The 16,442-nt window shown below is 41.6% G+C and overlaps 1 protein-coding gene across 1 annotated transcript in view; it reads right to left on the bottom strand.

Annotated features, from left to right (window-relative positions):
- Positions 1 to 774: 774 nt before the first annotated feature.
- Positions 775 to 16,442, bottom strand: part of PXDNL (peroxidasin like) — a 453,359-nt gene continuing 437,691 nt past the window's right edge. Inside the window, exon 23 of the mRNA XM_045455353.1 lies at positions 775 to 1,348. Coding sequence (XP_045311309.1) covers positions 1,280 to 1,348 — 69 coding nt within the window. The 3' untranslated portion in view covers positions 775 to 1,279. The remainder of the gene's footprint in view (positions 1,349 to 16,442) is intronic.

Genomic DNA, 16,442 nt, shown 5'->3' with positions numbered 1-16,442 from the left:
ATAATCTTTTATTAATCTTTTATAATTTTTTTAATAATTTTTTTAACGTTTATAATTTTTAAACAAATCCTTATCATTTTTTTTATGTTTTACTTATTTATATTTGAGAGAGAAAGAGTGTGTGTGTGCACAAGTTGTGGAGGGGCAGAGAGAGAGGGAGATGGAGAGAATCCCAAGCAGCCTTCACACCGTCAGCACAAAGCCTGAGGTAAGGATGGAACTCACAGACCCTGAGACCATGACCTGAGCCCAAAGCAAGAGCTGAAGACGACCGACTGAGCCACCCAGAAGCGTCTCTTATAAAATTTTTTTTTCAATTGTGTTAGGAATGTAGCCTATACTTGGGCCAAAATCACTTTTGAAATTACAAGTATCGATTGTCTAGTAGACTATGCCAATACTTTTCAAATTAACCTAAGATTTGGAAACGTACCTATTTGTATACTCTGTAGTAAACATAAGCATGTAATAAAACTAAGCATATCTTCATCAACGACTTTAGAACGCCTTTTTTACCCATGAATATATTTTTGAAAAATCTATCTGAATTCCTGGCATCATACAGGCTTTTTAAAATTTTTATTTTTTATTTTATTTAAAAAAATATTTTTTAATCTTTATTTATTTTTGAGAGAGAGACAGAGTGTGAGCAGGGGAGGAGCAGAGAGAGAGGGAGACACAGAATCCGAAACAGGCTCCAGGCCCTGAGCTGTCAGCACAGAGCCCAACGCGGGGCTCGAACTCACGAACTGTGAGATCACGACCTGAGCCGAAGTCGGACACTCAACTGACTGAGCCACCCAGGCGCCCCTCAGACTTTTTAAAAATTTTAAATGGTCAAATATGATCTGGTTTATTGATATATCTCCCCCTGGAAAAGTGAGCGAAACTGTCTTTGGTGGTCACCCAGAACTACTTTTCTTCTTTTGAACTTGAAAAAGGTCTTAAAAAAGAGGTAGGGTGGATGAGATTTCTGAGTCACTGATCACATCTGAGATGCTTTAGTTTCTGAAACGGACTCTCACCCTTTTATTTTGAGATGTCTTCTCAAGGTGCAGAGAATCTGATCTATAACGCGCTTTAAGGACGGGCCAATGTCAAGCAAAACATTCTCTACTTATACGATCATTGGGAACTTCCGTCTCCGAGCAAAATCTTCAGAAGGTTGCTTGTTAGTCGACAAGAACAAAATACCCGGTGGACTTTGTTAGTTACTTGGTACTCCCGGCAGTCGAGGGGTCCAGGCCTGAGCAGGTGCAGAGTTTCTGTGCTGGTCAGGCTAAGATGCTGTGAACCCAGTTCTGCAGCCACTAGGCTGCCATCCACTCCAGTCTATGCAAAAGGAAGCCTGGAATAAGAGAACGTAGAATGAAGGGGGCCCTGTGTGGCAGGAAAGATGTCACCATGCTGTTCTCGCACATGCCCCATAAACACCAAGTGGAAAGGGCTTCGAAGAATCATTTCTTCCATGGGGTTCAGAGGGCACAGGGGCATCTGAGCCACATGGAGGAAACTCCTAAGGGCTGACTCCAGGTAGAGCTTAGAGAGGGCCGTGGGACGAGGGAGCTGGGTTCCGCTCACGGTGGAGCGCAAGATGTGTCTCCAAATATGGACCTGATGAAAGGTCTCCAAGGTGAGCCGTCACTGATGACAGATGCCATAGCGTGGTAGAGGACTGGCTGGTGGCCAGGTGACGTTGACAAAAGCTGGGTATTGAGGCTGACTTGTGAGTCATATGCTCCACCTAGAAGAAGTTTCACCTGACTCCAAAAACTACCACTTACCTGGTTGGGGAGTCTACAAGGACCTTTACCCGAAGGGTAGTTTTTAAGTCTTTTGGAGATCTGTGAATACAGTGAACCATTGCTATTGTTAAGTTGACAGAACTTTTATGCCTTCCAGCCGCCTCTAATTCTTAACTTTAATCCCAGAGGGAGATCTTTATTTCCTTCTATCAAAATGAAGAATTCCGGGGCGCCTGGGTGGCGCAGTCGGTTAAGCAACCGACTTCAGCCAGGTCACGATCTCGCGGTCCGTGAGTTCAAGCCCCACGTCAGGCTCTGGGCTGATGGCTCAGAGCCTGGAGCCTGTTTCCGGTTCTGTGTCTCCCTCTCTCTCTGCCCCTCCCCCGTTCATGCTCTGTCTCTCTCTGTCCCAAAAAAAATAAATGTTGAAAAAAAAAATTAAAAAAAAAATAAAATAAAATGAAGAATTCCTCCTATAAGTTCACCGTTTCAGAGACCTTACAAAGAGATGCATCTTCTCCTAATCCCATGTCTTCATTCGCTTTCTCATGCCATCAACTTCCCCAGTGTCTCCAAACGTTCTCCAAAAAATTTAAAAGCCTGAATTTTTTTCTTTATTCTCAATCCCTTCTTAGTAGTAATTTCGTTTCTTTTTAATTTTTAAAAGTTTTTTAATGTCTATTTACTTTTGAGAGAGAGAGACAGAGCATGCACATGGGTGGGGCAGAGAAAGAGGGAGACACAGAATCCGAAGCAGGCTCCAGGCTCCCAGCTCTCAGCACAGAGCCCGACGCGGGGCTCGAACCCACGAACCGCGAGATCATGACCTGAGCCGAAGTCAGACACTTAACCGACTGAGCCACCCAGGCGCCCAAGCACTTTCATTTCTACAGTGGGTCTTGGGAATGGGAAAAAGTGAGTCAAGTCTTGTTTCCATGAACAAATAAAGGAGTTTCTTAAAACGGGAGATTTTGACAAATACGGTCAAAAATATAACTTTATGAAGAAATAAAGAACACGCAAGCCAATATAGATGGTTTAGAACTAAAAAGTATGATAATAGTCCTTCATGAAAGATACGGATGCTTCTAATGCACTGAGAACACCACAAGACCTTTCTCCTCTTCTGGCTGCCATAAAGATAAATGAACTTCCCCAAGAAACAAATTGTGTAATGTTTCACCACCGACGATAAGCAGCACAAGTCCGTGATGTTTAAAGGTAAACTAATTTACCCACAGTGATTGAGATTAAGTACAACATGTGGTGTCCACAACCCCAGGCTTAGAAGTAGACTCCTTTCCTGGCCTGATTCCTCTTTGTCTCCTCGATGGCTCCTGTGCTCGCCGCGGCGTGCAACAGATCTAATGCTTCCCATCTTTCACCGTGGGCCATCTGATACTCTAAACCCTTACACAACACCGCAGTTTCGTTTCCATCTACATCTTACAAAAGAAGGACCAGACATTTCCTCGAGTTGGCTCACATCCCTTCCCCATGTCTGTGGGATCTGGTTGGTGACAGTCTCAGCCAGTTGCCAGCGAGGACCCCTGGAGACCAGCCACGGGGGCAGAAGCCGGCCTGGGGGGGGGGCAGTCAAAACAATCGACGTCAACTCCCCTAAAGTGACCTAAAGGAGAGGAAAATTACATGCACGTGGTCTGAAAACACCTGCAGACACACATTGATTTACCATCCTCTCAAAATGCCCTCTGGTGTGTGAAATCCTCATTTCATCAATTTCTATGCTTATTCTAATCCTTCCCAGTTCCTCAGCTTCAAACCTCCTGTGCCTTAATTACACGTGACATAATCCAGGCTCAGACGGCGAATCGCACACGCAGGAAAACAAGTTGGTTAGGGAAGAGTAGCATTTTGCTGCCTCGGCTGTTACTCGGTCCAGCTCCAAAAAGCATTTATGTTTATTCATTAAAAAATAATGTGAGCTACACTAAGTAAAACAGACTAAGGGTTTATTTTTGCTAAAGGCCCATAATTCCATAGCCTCAGAAAATTTTAGATGCCTTCTTCGCAGAAATAATAGTGACTTTTAAAATCCCTCAGCAAATTTTCACAGCTAAATGAAGAAACTATTATATAGAGCTCCTCTTCCCCCACTGAGCCTGGAAAATCAATAATGAGGAAATTTACCAAATAATACATGGTTAAAATTTGTGTGTGTGTGTGTGTGTGTGTGTGTGTGTGTGTATATGTGTGTGTGTGTGTGTGTGTGCGCGCGCGCACGTGTCTGTATAAAATGTGGAAAATGTGGATGCGGATTACCAGAAGTAAAAGCAGAATAATTATTCAATCCATTTGTTTTCAGTAAGATTGTAATTTGAAAGCCGTTCAAACAGTGGCCAGAAATTTTGAAACCAAATTGAATAGTACATTGAATATGACCCAAAATGCAAGCATTAATTAGTAAATCTAAACTAGAACAGAGATTAAATAACAAAGCTTTGGCATTTTTGTTTTTGGTTTGGGTATAGCTTTTATCGGGGAGGAGGGTATGACTTTCAATATAGTCAGTTGAGATGTGTGTTTAAAAAACAGCATAATTGGGGCGCCTGGGTGGCGCAGTCGGTTAGGCGTCCGACTTCAGCCAGGTCACGATCTCGCGGTCCGTGGGTTCGAGCCCCGCGTCAGGCTCTGGGCTGATGGCTCAGAGCCTGGAGCCTGTTTCCGATTCTGTGTCTCCCTCTCTCTCTGCCCCTCCCCCGTTCATGCTCTGTCTCTCTCTGTCCCAAAAATAAAATAAACGTTGAAAAAAAAAATTTAAAAAACAGCATAATTTCAGGAGAGTGAGTGTTAACAAATTTTGTCTTGAGAAATTACCGTTACCACCTTTAATGATTTTAAAAGCATTAAAAACATATATGTAAATAACAATTGCGCCATTTCTTAAAAAGCTAATTGGCAACATTATAGGAATGATGGTGCAGTAAAATATTATAAATCTACTCCTGCCTATTTCCTACTAAGAATTCTGGAAAGGTTGAAAATCCCAACCCTACTCTGGGGTATATATAAGAATTCTTCCCCAGCACCCCTAATGTATTTGAGCCTATATTGGCAGTAAAATGAAGAAAATGCTACAGACATTTACAGTATTTTATCTGGTATATTGATTGTACTAAGCTAAATGAGGGGCAAACAAAAGTTTATTTCCCATCACAGCTTTGCAACAACTTCTGACCCCACTTCCAGCATCTCCTCACACCCGGGCACGTCCCGTGGCTTTCTGGTCACACTCAGAAAGGAAAAACATCCTGAGAAGACTACTGCAAAACCTTTATCTGACGTGTGATTCAAGGATTGTTCCAAACTGCCTGCTTAGGCTTGATCCTTTGCTGAGCGATATGCCACAGGACGGGAGCTGTGCCTGCTCTTCTAGTTTCCCTGCTTCTAGGGAGGGCTTCTCGTCTGTCATGAATTCAGGGGCAAGGCAAGAGGAGAGTCGATTAGAAGAGACAGTTCATACATTAGATCCAAGGTCACAGGGCACGGATTCTGCTGCCGGAGAGGGTTCAGCCTCTGGTCTAACAGGGCGATAGTCAGCATGCTCTCCATTCGCTAAGCCTCCAAATGTCAGCACTCCCGTGCAGTGTCTTATGGACCCTTGGAAGTCTCTCCAAGCTTCCTGGTTGCAAGCACCACACCCACGCATTGCAGACAAGACTGCTAGGTGCCCGTTCTTCCACAGCAACAGAGATGAACTAAACAAATGTCAGCCGAGCTGGACGAGACAATTCCCTGCCATGCTGTGGCTTGCAGAGACCATCTAAGGAAGGTCTCGGTAGGGGACCATTTCCAGGTAGCATTCGGCCACTTTCAGCTGGATCTCAGAGGTTTCACAAACCAGCTTTGACCACACAGAAGAAGACGATGTCCTAGGAGATGACGGAGTGACCATGGGAAGAGCCCGGGTTTCCCGCATGACTGTGTGAAGCAGAGCTGCCTCCCCGACCTGCACCACTCACCTCTGCACGTTCGTGTCCGAAAAACCGGAACTGTGTCGTAGGTTATCTCCTCTTCCCAGCTTGGTCATTTCCCTTTCTAGTCCTCCAACTGACTTAATATGATTTACCTTCGCGCCTGCTGAGTGTCCCTCATCCTGGCAGACGGCCTCCTTGGAAAGATCTCACCAAATAGCCTGACCAGCTTCTCGGCTGTTGAGCTACCCAAAGGAGAACCCACAGAGCATTGCCACTCCCAACAATGGAGCTGCTCCTCTGTGTGGATTCTCTTTCTCCTTCTCTCGTTAAGGCAGATGGCGCTGGTGACCTCCTGCTTTCCGGTGTCACCAGGAAGAACGGGGTCAAGAGTCGCTGCATCCACACGTGACTCGTTAGGCCCTGTGGCAGCACCGGGCACCACAGCTCACCGGTAGTACTTGGAGGTGGGAGATCCCAGGCCTTCTTTCCTCCACACTCCGACTCCTCCCCCGATGGGTCCAGATATCTGGTCAATCATTATTCTGGGTATGTCTGTGAGGGTATTTAAATCAGCAGAATAAGTAAAACACTTTGCCCTCCCCAGTGTGGCCGGACCTCAGACAATTAGACAAGGGCCTACTGGGATATAAGCACTGACCCTTCTCACGTAAGAGAGGATTCTCCTGCCTGATGAATTCTCCTTCCAGCTGGGACATCAACTTTTCCCCGTCTTGAAATGAAACATCAGCTCTTCCGGCTCTCGAACCTGCTGATCTTTGCACTGGAATTATATTACCAGCTCTCCTGGTCTCCAGCTACCAACCGCTTTCAACAGACCGTGGGACTTGTCAGCCCCCCATGACTGCATGAGCCAATTCTATATGACAAATAGACAAATATCTTCATATGGATAGATTGGTTATTTATATTATTGCATATACAATATATTTTATATTATATATGTGTGTATATATGTACATATATGCATATATACATATATACACATATATACATATACATGTATATATGTAAACACACACACACACACACCCTTGTATTTGTTCTGTTTCTCTGGAGAACCCTGACCAATACAAGCACCATTCTTTTGAATGTGGGTACTAACCACCAATTTTCCTTAGCCTTAGCCTTGAGACTTCAACTAAAATTCTGACATGACAAGAAAGTTATATTAGTAATAATGCTTTAACCTAAAATCCAGAGGGAAATAGACAAATAGTTTTTTAATGGAACATTTATTTTTGTCCTAAAATAAAACAAAACTTTCCCCGTACAATGGAAGTGCCCAGAAGCTAACGGATTCCAGGAATGGGGGGATGGGGGAAATATGATGTAATTTTGTGTCAAATAAAGACACTTATATGGCAATTTCGGAAATTAGCATCCTTGCTTCCAAGGCAAATTGACAAATGGCATTTAACATTTGCTTTAGCCCCCCCCCCCCATCTAATTTATTATTAAAGAACCAAATGAGAATCAGTTTAGGAATGCTCCCATCTACCTGATATGGGTCTGCAAAAAGGAGTATTCTTTGATAGCTTTGTTCCGAAGTAGTAAGGGAAAGAGAATCTTACGTATCTCTGGCTAACATTTCCTCTATGCTAATCACTGCTTAAAGTTGACATTCATAACAGCGCACAGCAACCGTACGAGGAGGTATTATCTTCACCTCCTCTGGAGAGGCGGGGTGAAACGTAGGGTAATGGCCATGACCCCATCCAGAACCCAGTGGAAGACAGGAGCGCAGGCGCCCCAGACCCTTCCTTCTGAAGCTGTGCCCGGGCTCCACCGCGCTGCCCTGAATCTCTGGCTGGAGGAGGCTTCATAGAGACCAGGAGGGAGAGGTTCAGGGAGGGGCAGAGAAGGTGAGTGGGCGGCAAGCACAGCGTTTATTTGTGGTGAGCCTGTATTTGGGGTCACGTGGGCGGGCGGACGGTCCGGGAGAGCGCGCCGCACTCCAGAGCCCGCTGCGATTCTCCGGCTGAGAACACGCTCTGGGTTGACGTGAGATCTGGAGCGGCTTTGGTTTGGTGTTGGGTCGTGATTACACCGTCGCAAGGAAGTGCTTGACATCCACGTGGTCCTCAAAGCAACTTTTCACAATTACTGTTATTTGATTTGTTAATTAAAACAATAAAGTTGCACGTTCATCAACTTGAATTCCTGGGGACATGTCTCTGAAATAACCCAAGCCCCTTGAAGGAATGGCAGAGAAATCCCAGTTATTAAGGCAGTGAAGGTATTGGAGCATCTGTACTTATCCATTTCATTCATTACATTGGGCTTTTCTAGTAACTGAATTTATTCTTATTAATCCATAGTTAATATTTAGAGGGTCAAGGCTTGCATTATCGCCTGCAACCCTCATACAATAAACTTGATTCTTAATTATAGACACACACATATGATTTTCACTGAAAATATTAACCTAATTGTTCGAGACCCTCAATGTTATATTCATGACCATACTCCAGAAGCCCAGGTGCCTCATATGACCTGTTTATGTTCATTTACATAATTTATTTTTCATTTGCTTAGAAATAGCATCCCAGTAATCTTTTACAAGGAGAGGCTGTACTGTTTTTTTTTTTCAACGTTTATTTATTTTTGGGACAGAGAGAGACAGAGCATGAACGGGGGAGGGGCAGAGAGAGAGGGAGACACAGAATCGGAAACAGGCTCCAGGCTCTGAGCCATCAGCCCAGAGCCCGACGCGGGGCTCGAACTCACGGACCGTGAGATCATGACCTGGCTGAAGTGGGACGCTTAACCGACTGCGCCACCCAGGCGCCCCAAGGCTGTACTGTTTTGTATGTCCTGAAAGTGATCTAAGCAGTGGGTCTCTGCATCGTTGACACCGGTTAACATGGTTTTTGCTTTCTGTCTAGAAACAGAACTATAAACCTTAAAAATGTCGAGTTGAAGAATCCTGAGCATGTGTCACATTCCCGACATGCTTTGGAGGGAGAAAGTAGGAGTGGGCAGATGAAGTGATTTCTATGTTGTCAGACTGTATGACAGCTTGCAGCCACTCAAGAGAGAGAGACGTAGCAGGTTGAGAGCTGGGATGAATAGAGATAGGGCGGCTGCAGCCACATACATATATATACATATATATAATTAGTGCTGTGCATGGTGCTTGAGTGCTGAATTTCAAAACCATGCAGCAAAGGCAAAAAGCAGCATCTGCATTCTTGAATTAAGAATTAAATAATACAAGTCAGAAATAAACTTCGCAGAAAGGATTCATGAGCCCGCTCTCGTTCCCTTTTAAGGCCTTTTAAAAATTCTAATTGCAGCTCCCAGAAAGAAGGTAGAGCTACTTACTATGCGCGGGGCGGTTGCAGGTACACAAGGTGGCCTCTTGGCTGAAAGTTTGCCGAGGCACCGAGCAGGAGACCGAAAAGGTACATGGCCTTTCCAGCCATTAAAAACAAACAAAACAGAGAAGCTCCTTCTCTGGTGCAAAGTGGTATCGTTTTGGACAGCATGAAAACTCGCCCAGACTTTCTCCCCCAACCTGAGGGAGATGGTTTATCTTTAAGCTAGTGACCCAGCGAGATGTCCCTCCTGATTGTCTCTGGTAGAGCACGTCTTGAGCTGCCGAGGACAGCTCGCACCTCGGTTCTTGCTGCACTCCGTGTGTGGATGCTACACTGCCCAGACTGTGCGTTGTCCTTAGCCTTCCTGGGGAAGCAGCACGAAATGTTGTTGAAAAAAGCATGGGGCACTTGTACCCCAATGTTTATAGCAGCAGCCTCAACAATAGGCAAATTATGGAAAGAGCCTAAATGTCCATCAACTGACGAATGGATAAAGAAGTCGCGGTTTATATGCACAATGGAATACTACGTGGCCATGAGAAAGAACGAAATATGGCCCTTTGTAGCAACGTGGATGGAACTGGAGAGTGTGATGCTAAGTGAAATAAGCCATACAGAGAAAGACAGATACCATATGTTTTCACTCTTATGTGGATCCTGAGAAACTTAACAGAAACCCATGGGGGAGGGGAAGGAAAAAAAAAAGGAGGTTAGAGTGGGAGAGAGCCAAAGCATAAGAGACTCTTAAAAACAGAACAAACTGAGGGTTGATGGGGGGTGGGAGGGAGCGGAGGGTGGGTGATGGGTACTGAGGAGGGCACCTTTTGGGATGAACACTGGGTGTTGTATGGAAACTAATTTGACAATAAATTTCATATATTGAAAAAAATTTAAAAAGCATGGGCCTCGGTGGTATAAGACCTGGCTTCCACTCCTGCCTTTGCCGTTGGGATTGACTTTACGCACGCCGTTTCACATTCCTAAGCCTCCGTTTTCTCAACTGCGAGATGCACGTGATACACATCTTCCCGGCCGCACAGTATTGATGTGACAATCAAACGGGTTTGATACAAATACGAAACTTAGCTGTGAAAGGCTAAAAGCATCGCGCTTAAATTTAACACCAAGAGCGAATGTTCCATATCATGACTTTTACTCAAAATTGCGTGGGTGACCTTAGCCAATATAATAATGCAAAATTATAAAAATAGGAAGAAATATAATGTACAGTCATAGGAAGGAAAAATAAAAAACTTTGAATTCGTACATAGAATATAATCGTTTGCCTAACAGATTCAAGAGGATCTAGAGAGAAATTAATAGGACTAATTGAAGAACTCAAAAGAGTTACTAGCTTTATGGTCAATATAAAACTCTCTGTGCCAGCAACAAATATATACAGAACATGGTTTTAAGAAGATTTAATTTATAATAGCCATAGTATCCAATATTTCCAGAAATTTACCTAACAAAATATATGGAACACATTTATGGAAAAAATGCAGTACTACTGAAAAACAACACAAAATTTTTAAAAATTTTTTTAATGTTTATTTTTGAGAGAGACAGAGACAGAATGCGAGTGGGTTGAGGCAGAGAGAGAGGGAGACACAGAATCCGAAGCAGGCTCCAGGCTCTGAGCTGCCAGCACAGAGCCCGATGCGGGGCTCGAACTCACAAGCCAAACAACACAAAATGTTTAAATAAATAGGAAGACCTAATATGTGTGTGTGTGTGTGTGTGTGTGTGTGTGTGTGTGTAGGTATGTGTGTATGGAATAGTGTATTTATATATGAAAAGACTTAATATCACAAAATATCATTTTGCTAAATTTATATATCAATTTAATGCAATTCTTATCAAAATCCCAGTAGGATTTCTTTTACGGAACTTTTAAAGCTGATTTAAAAATTCATACAGGGGGGCGCCTGGATGGCTTAATCGGTTAAGTGTCCGACTTCGGTTCAGGTCATGATCTCGCGGTCTGTGGGTTCAAGCCCCGCATCAGGCTGTGTGCTGACAGCTCAGAGCCTGGAGCTGCTTCGGATTCTGTCTCCCTCTCTCTCCACCCCATCCTCTTCGTGCTCTATCTCTCTCTGTCCGTCAAAAGTAAATAGACACTAAAAAACTTTTTTTTAATTCATACAGAAATGCCTGGCACCAAAACTTATCAAGACACCTCTGAAGAAAACAGTGCCTCCGCCGGCCCTCCCAGATATCCAGACCTGCTATGGAGCTATAGTGATGAAGGCTTTGTGAAATTTGTCACCAGGATGGACAAGGAGACCTATCCAAAAGCGCAGAGAGCCCGGAAACAAACCCAGGGCCCGTGGAAACATCACACACAACAGAGGATTAAAAAACAGGGTATCAGTTCATCAGTTAATAGTGCACTTCTCATTACTTAAAAAAAATACCGTTAGATCTACATAAAAAGACTAACAGTAAAGAAGGAAAAATACATTAATACTTTCTTAGGAAAAAAATATGTAGCACTCAAGACTAGGAAGGACGTCTTGAAAAAGCTCAAAATTGTAAAGGAAAATCATAAAGGAAAAACTGATAATGTCAACTATTTTAAAGCCTGAAATGTCTACGCTACGGAAGCTACTATAACAAAGAGAGAGAGAAGTCAAGACTGGGAGAAAATTTTAGCAATGCATGCAAATGACCAAGGATTATAACACAAGATATGTAAAGCACTCCTAAAAATTCATGTTTAAGAAAAGGACTTTCTAATTAAAAGACAAGGATATGAAGAGGTAATTCACACAAAAAGAGGAAATCTGAATGGAAAATAAACATACAAAAATACTTTTTCACTTTTTATCAGAAAAAAATCACATTATGTCAGCATGTCAGATATAGGAAATACATTTTTTAAATATAAATTCTTCTTTTAATTTTTTTTTTTTTTTTATTTTGGAGGAGGGTTGCAGAGAAGAGAGAGAATTTTAAGCAGACTCTGTGTTCAGTGCTCAGGACAGAGCCCAATGCCGAGCTCAATCTCATGACCCCGAGATCACGACCTGAGCTGAAATCAAGAGTTGGGATACTTTACTGACTGAACCACCCAGGTGCCCCTAGCTATAACAATGAGATTTTTAAAGTTGGCCGATACTAAGATTCCTAAGGGAAGATATGGGATTCCTAAGGGAAGAATAGAATTCCTCATATTCTGCTGGTGGGAGCCTAAGTTTGTAAAACAACTTTGCAGAATATTTGCTATTTGATAAACTTATGCATTCAGTGAAAGCCAGTAACTATTTTATATACACACATATGCATATGAGTATATATACATTCATAACATTGTCTCTTCAATTTCTTTAAAAATAAATATAAGGCTTTTCTGAAAGCGAAGGATACATGTGTGCGTGCATATACCCACGTGGGAAGTAATTTAATACCTTTACATTCAATCGAAAAATTCAATATAATGCATACTTCTGTAGCACATTATTTGAATCTTCATTGTATTTATTTATTTACTCTGAGAGAGAGAGACAGAGAGTGAGAGAAAGGAGGGGTATCAAGAGAGGGAGGGAGAGAATCCGAAGCAGGACCCACACTGTCAGCATGGAGCCCGACGCGGGGCTCAGTTCCACAAACCCATGAGATCATGACCTGAGCCGAATTAAGAGTCAGACCCTTAATGAGTCATCGAGAGGCCACTAAATCTTCACTGTATTAATAATAATCCCTTTAGGGGCACCCGGATGCCTTAACTCAGTCAGTTAAGCGTCCATCTTCGGCTCAAGCCATGATCTGGCGGTTCGTGAGTTCCAGCCCCGTGTCGGGCTCTGGGCTGACAGCTCGGAGCCTGGAGCCTGCTTCGGATTCTGTGTCTCCCTCTCTCTCTGCCCCTCCCCCGCTCACACTCTGTCTCTGTTTCTGTCTCTCTCTCTCAAAAATAAATAAACGTTAAAAAAATCCCTTTATATTTGGATAATTATCCTAGGCATTTGTTTTCTCTTTTAGAAAGGAGATTCTTGAATAAGAAGACATGTGTTATTTATTTTTATATCCCCCCTACCATTATCACAAATTTTGCATTTAACATGTGTTCAAAAATATTATGAGTATGCTTAAGAGCTTGGGGCCCACTAACCCAAGGTGAGTAAAGGAGTTAGTGTGCCATCTGAGACAGGTATGTTTTACCCAATCTCAACAGAGTAATGGGAAGCCATTGATTATGAGGTACTTATATGTGCTTAAGCCCTAGTTTAGGGATTCTTCTGAATTTTTAGAAGTTGCTGGAATACTGGCAAGCTAGTCTTTAGTGGCCATTTCCCTTGACTTAATTACAGTCCAAATCTTCAGTGTAAGTCAGAATTCCTGGAGTCCAGAGATAACCCTGGGAACCAGACTATGGGATCAGATACCTGCTGAATAGTGATTCTAGAGGATAAACAAAAATACTCAAAGGTAGCAGTGCATCGAATTGTTCATCTCCAAGGTCTAATACAGTAGTTAGTCATTAAAATGAGATTATATGTTTGTTTTCTAATGTTTTCTAACTGTGCCTTTATATTTCCTTTGGACTGATTAGTTTTCAGTCCAATTTAGCAAATATTTAATTGCATCCTGCCCAATCACTAAGAAAGCATCATGATGCATTATCAGAGTAGATGAGTAGATTGTTTTACCATATATCATGTGTTTGTGTCAAGTAGTTATTTTCAGCGGTTTTTCCATTGTTTTTTCATGACATAGAAGCATAAATAACTTCTAGACATGAATAATTCATTGAACAAAGTAGAGCCCAGTAGCACTAATCTACTTTTATACAAAAATCAATTGCTACTTTTTTGGCAGTCAATCCAATTCGACTGCCTGTTAACACTGATATCCGCTCATTTGATATTCTTGAGGAAAAAAAAGAATGAAGAAAGCTAAAATGTCCCACTATTTCTATAATAAAAACATAAAATACCCATATATCTGTGAGATAACGCCTTCACAATACAACAAAGGGATCCTCAAAAGCAAAATAATTGGGCTAACTTGTACACTTTATCAATTCTTGCCTGGAACCATGCAATAGAAACCAATGTCCTGAATAACTTCTTCACCAATTGTGATAATAATCCTGATACCTAGAAGAAAGTGCTGTAGTTATGGCAGACACTGAAGGTCCTCTGACCAGTAGTCATCCATAAATTCTTTCTCCCGTGTGGCTGTCCCACTACAGAAACTGTGAGAGTTAAACACTCATGTTCCAAAGCTTCCTTGCAGGTAGGGGTGGTCAGGTGGCATAGGGTACTAGCCAAGAAAATCAGAAATCGCCAGAGGGTAAGGGGTTCTGTGTAAGTCTTTGTTTTCTAATAAAAGAGACAGATCATTTTTTTTGCAGCACAGTGTTGTAAATGTATTTTCTCTTCCTTATGGTTTTCTTAATAACATTTTCTCTTCTCTAGCTTACTTTATGCTAAGAATACAGAATATAACACATATACAGAATATGCGTCCGTTAACTGTGTTACTAGTAAGTATTCTGGTCAACGGTAGGCTATTTGTAGTTAAGTTGGCAGGGAGGAGTCAAAAGCTATGCATGAGTTTTCAACTGCAGGGGCGCCTGGCACCCCAACCTGTATGTTGTTTAAGGGTCAACTTCAATTAAGGCTAATTGCTCCTCACAGATGGATATTTTTAACTCAAAGAGTAAATAAGTAACCCTTTTATCAGTTTGGCTCATTGATTTATACAGGATTAGTTTCCGTTCTTTTTCCCTTCAAATATGTCTTACAATTGTATGTTACTTTCCATTTTTCTTTATGGCTCGTAGTACAGATTCTTATCATTTGATGGCAGGAATCCAGGTAGCACCTTTTATTTGTTATTGGATCAGCTCAAAAAGGGGCATTGGGCCCAGAGCCCTCTGTTTTCTGGCTTACATTCATTCTGTCTTTACATTATCTGTCCCAAGTATAAAACATGGGTCCATAGAATCAAGAGATAAGCCTCTTAATAGTTCTGTTTAATAGAACTTTCTTTGTGATAGAAATGGTCTTTATCTGTGTGGTCTAATATGGTGGCCACTAGCCACAATTGAGTAAGAATTGAAATGTGGTTAGTGCAACGGAGGACGTAAGACTTTACTAGTATTTAATGTAAGTGTATATGTCCACACATGGCTTGTGGCTTCCATATTGGACAGCAGAGCCCAGACCAACTAAAATGGAGTAAAGTTCACTGTGACTGTAACTTCCACTACATTTTACATTCATTGCCTCAAATCCTTTGCTCTCCTATCCAGTTTGCACATGTTCTCCAGACTTAAATTCCTAAAGCACTTGTAACTGCACCTCCTTACTCAAAAACCTGTACAAGATGGCCATGGCCTAAAGAATTAAATTCCACCTTCTAAGATTGGCCTTCAAGATCATTCAAAACTTAGACCCCATTTTTCTCCTGAAGTTTCTCTATCCACCTGATTATTCTAGCCAAAGTGGTCTACTCACTGTGCTCTGAACACATTTATGATTTTCTTCTCTGCATGTATCTGTACATTATATTGGCAAGTATTGCCATCTTAATAATATTAATCCTCTGATCCATAAGCATGGAATGTCTATTTATTTGCATCTTCTTTAATTTTTTTGAACAATGTATCATTATTTCCAGAGTAAAAAAAAATTCTAAGTTCCTTTGTTAAATTTATTCCTAAGTATTCTTTTTTGATGCTAAAATATAGAATCTTAATTCATTTTCACTCTGCTTCTTGCTAGTCTATAGGAATACAATTGATTTTTATATACTGACCTAATATTCCTGCAACCTTGTTGAATGTGCTTATTATTTCTACTCATTGTTAGTGGATTCCTTAACATTTTCTATATGCAAGGTCATATCTTCAAATAGAGATAGGTTAGTTTCTTTTCAAGCTAAATGTTTTTTTTTTTTCTTGTCTTAGTGCCTTGACTAGAAATTCCAGCACATAACTGAATAAAAGTGGTGAATGGGTAACCTTTACTGATCTTAAGGGAAAACATTCAGTCTTTCACCATTAAGGATGATGCTAGCTCTTGGTTTTTCATAAATGCCCTTATCATTTGAGAAAGTTTCTTTCTAGTTCTAATTTGTTGAGGTTTGTTACCATGAGATGGTGGTTGGATTTTGTCAAATGTTATGTTTGCATATAATGAGATAAGCTGTATGTTCTGTGGGGTTTTGTCCTTTATTGATACAGTGAATTACATTAATTGATTTTCAGATGTTAAACCACACTTGAGTTCTTGGGATAAATCCCACTTGGGTGTGATATAGAATATTTTATATATGTTACTAGATTTTGTTTGCTAGTAGTTAGTTGGTTGAGGATTTTTACATCTGTACCCATTAGAGATACTGGTCTTTGATTATGATATCTTTGTCTGGATTTAGTATGAAATAACAGAGCAGAGTAATATTGGCTT

This window comes from Leopardus geoffroyi, chromosome C3, assembly GCF_018350155.1.
Source record: "Leopardus geoffroyi isolate Oge1 chromosome C3, O.geoffroyi_Oge1_pat1.0, whole genome shotgun sequence".
Classification (NCBI taxonomy): Eukaryota; Metazoa; Chordata; class Mammalia; order Carnivora; family Felidae; genus Leopardus; species Leopardus geoffroyi.
This window is presented reverse-complemented; position numbering and strand designations above follow the sequence as displayed.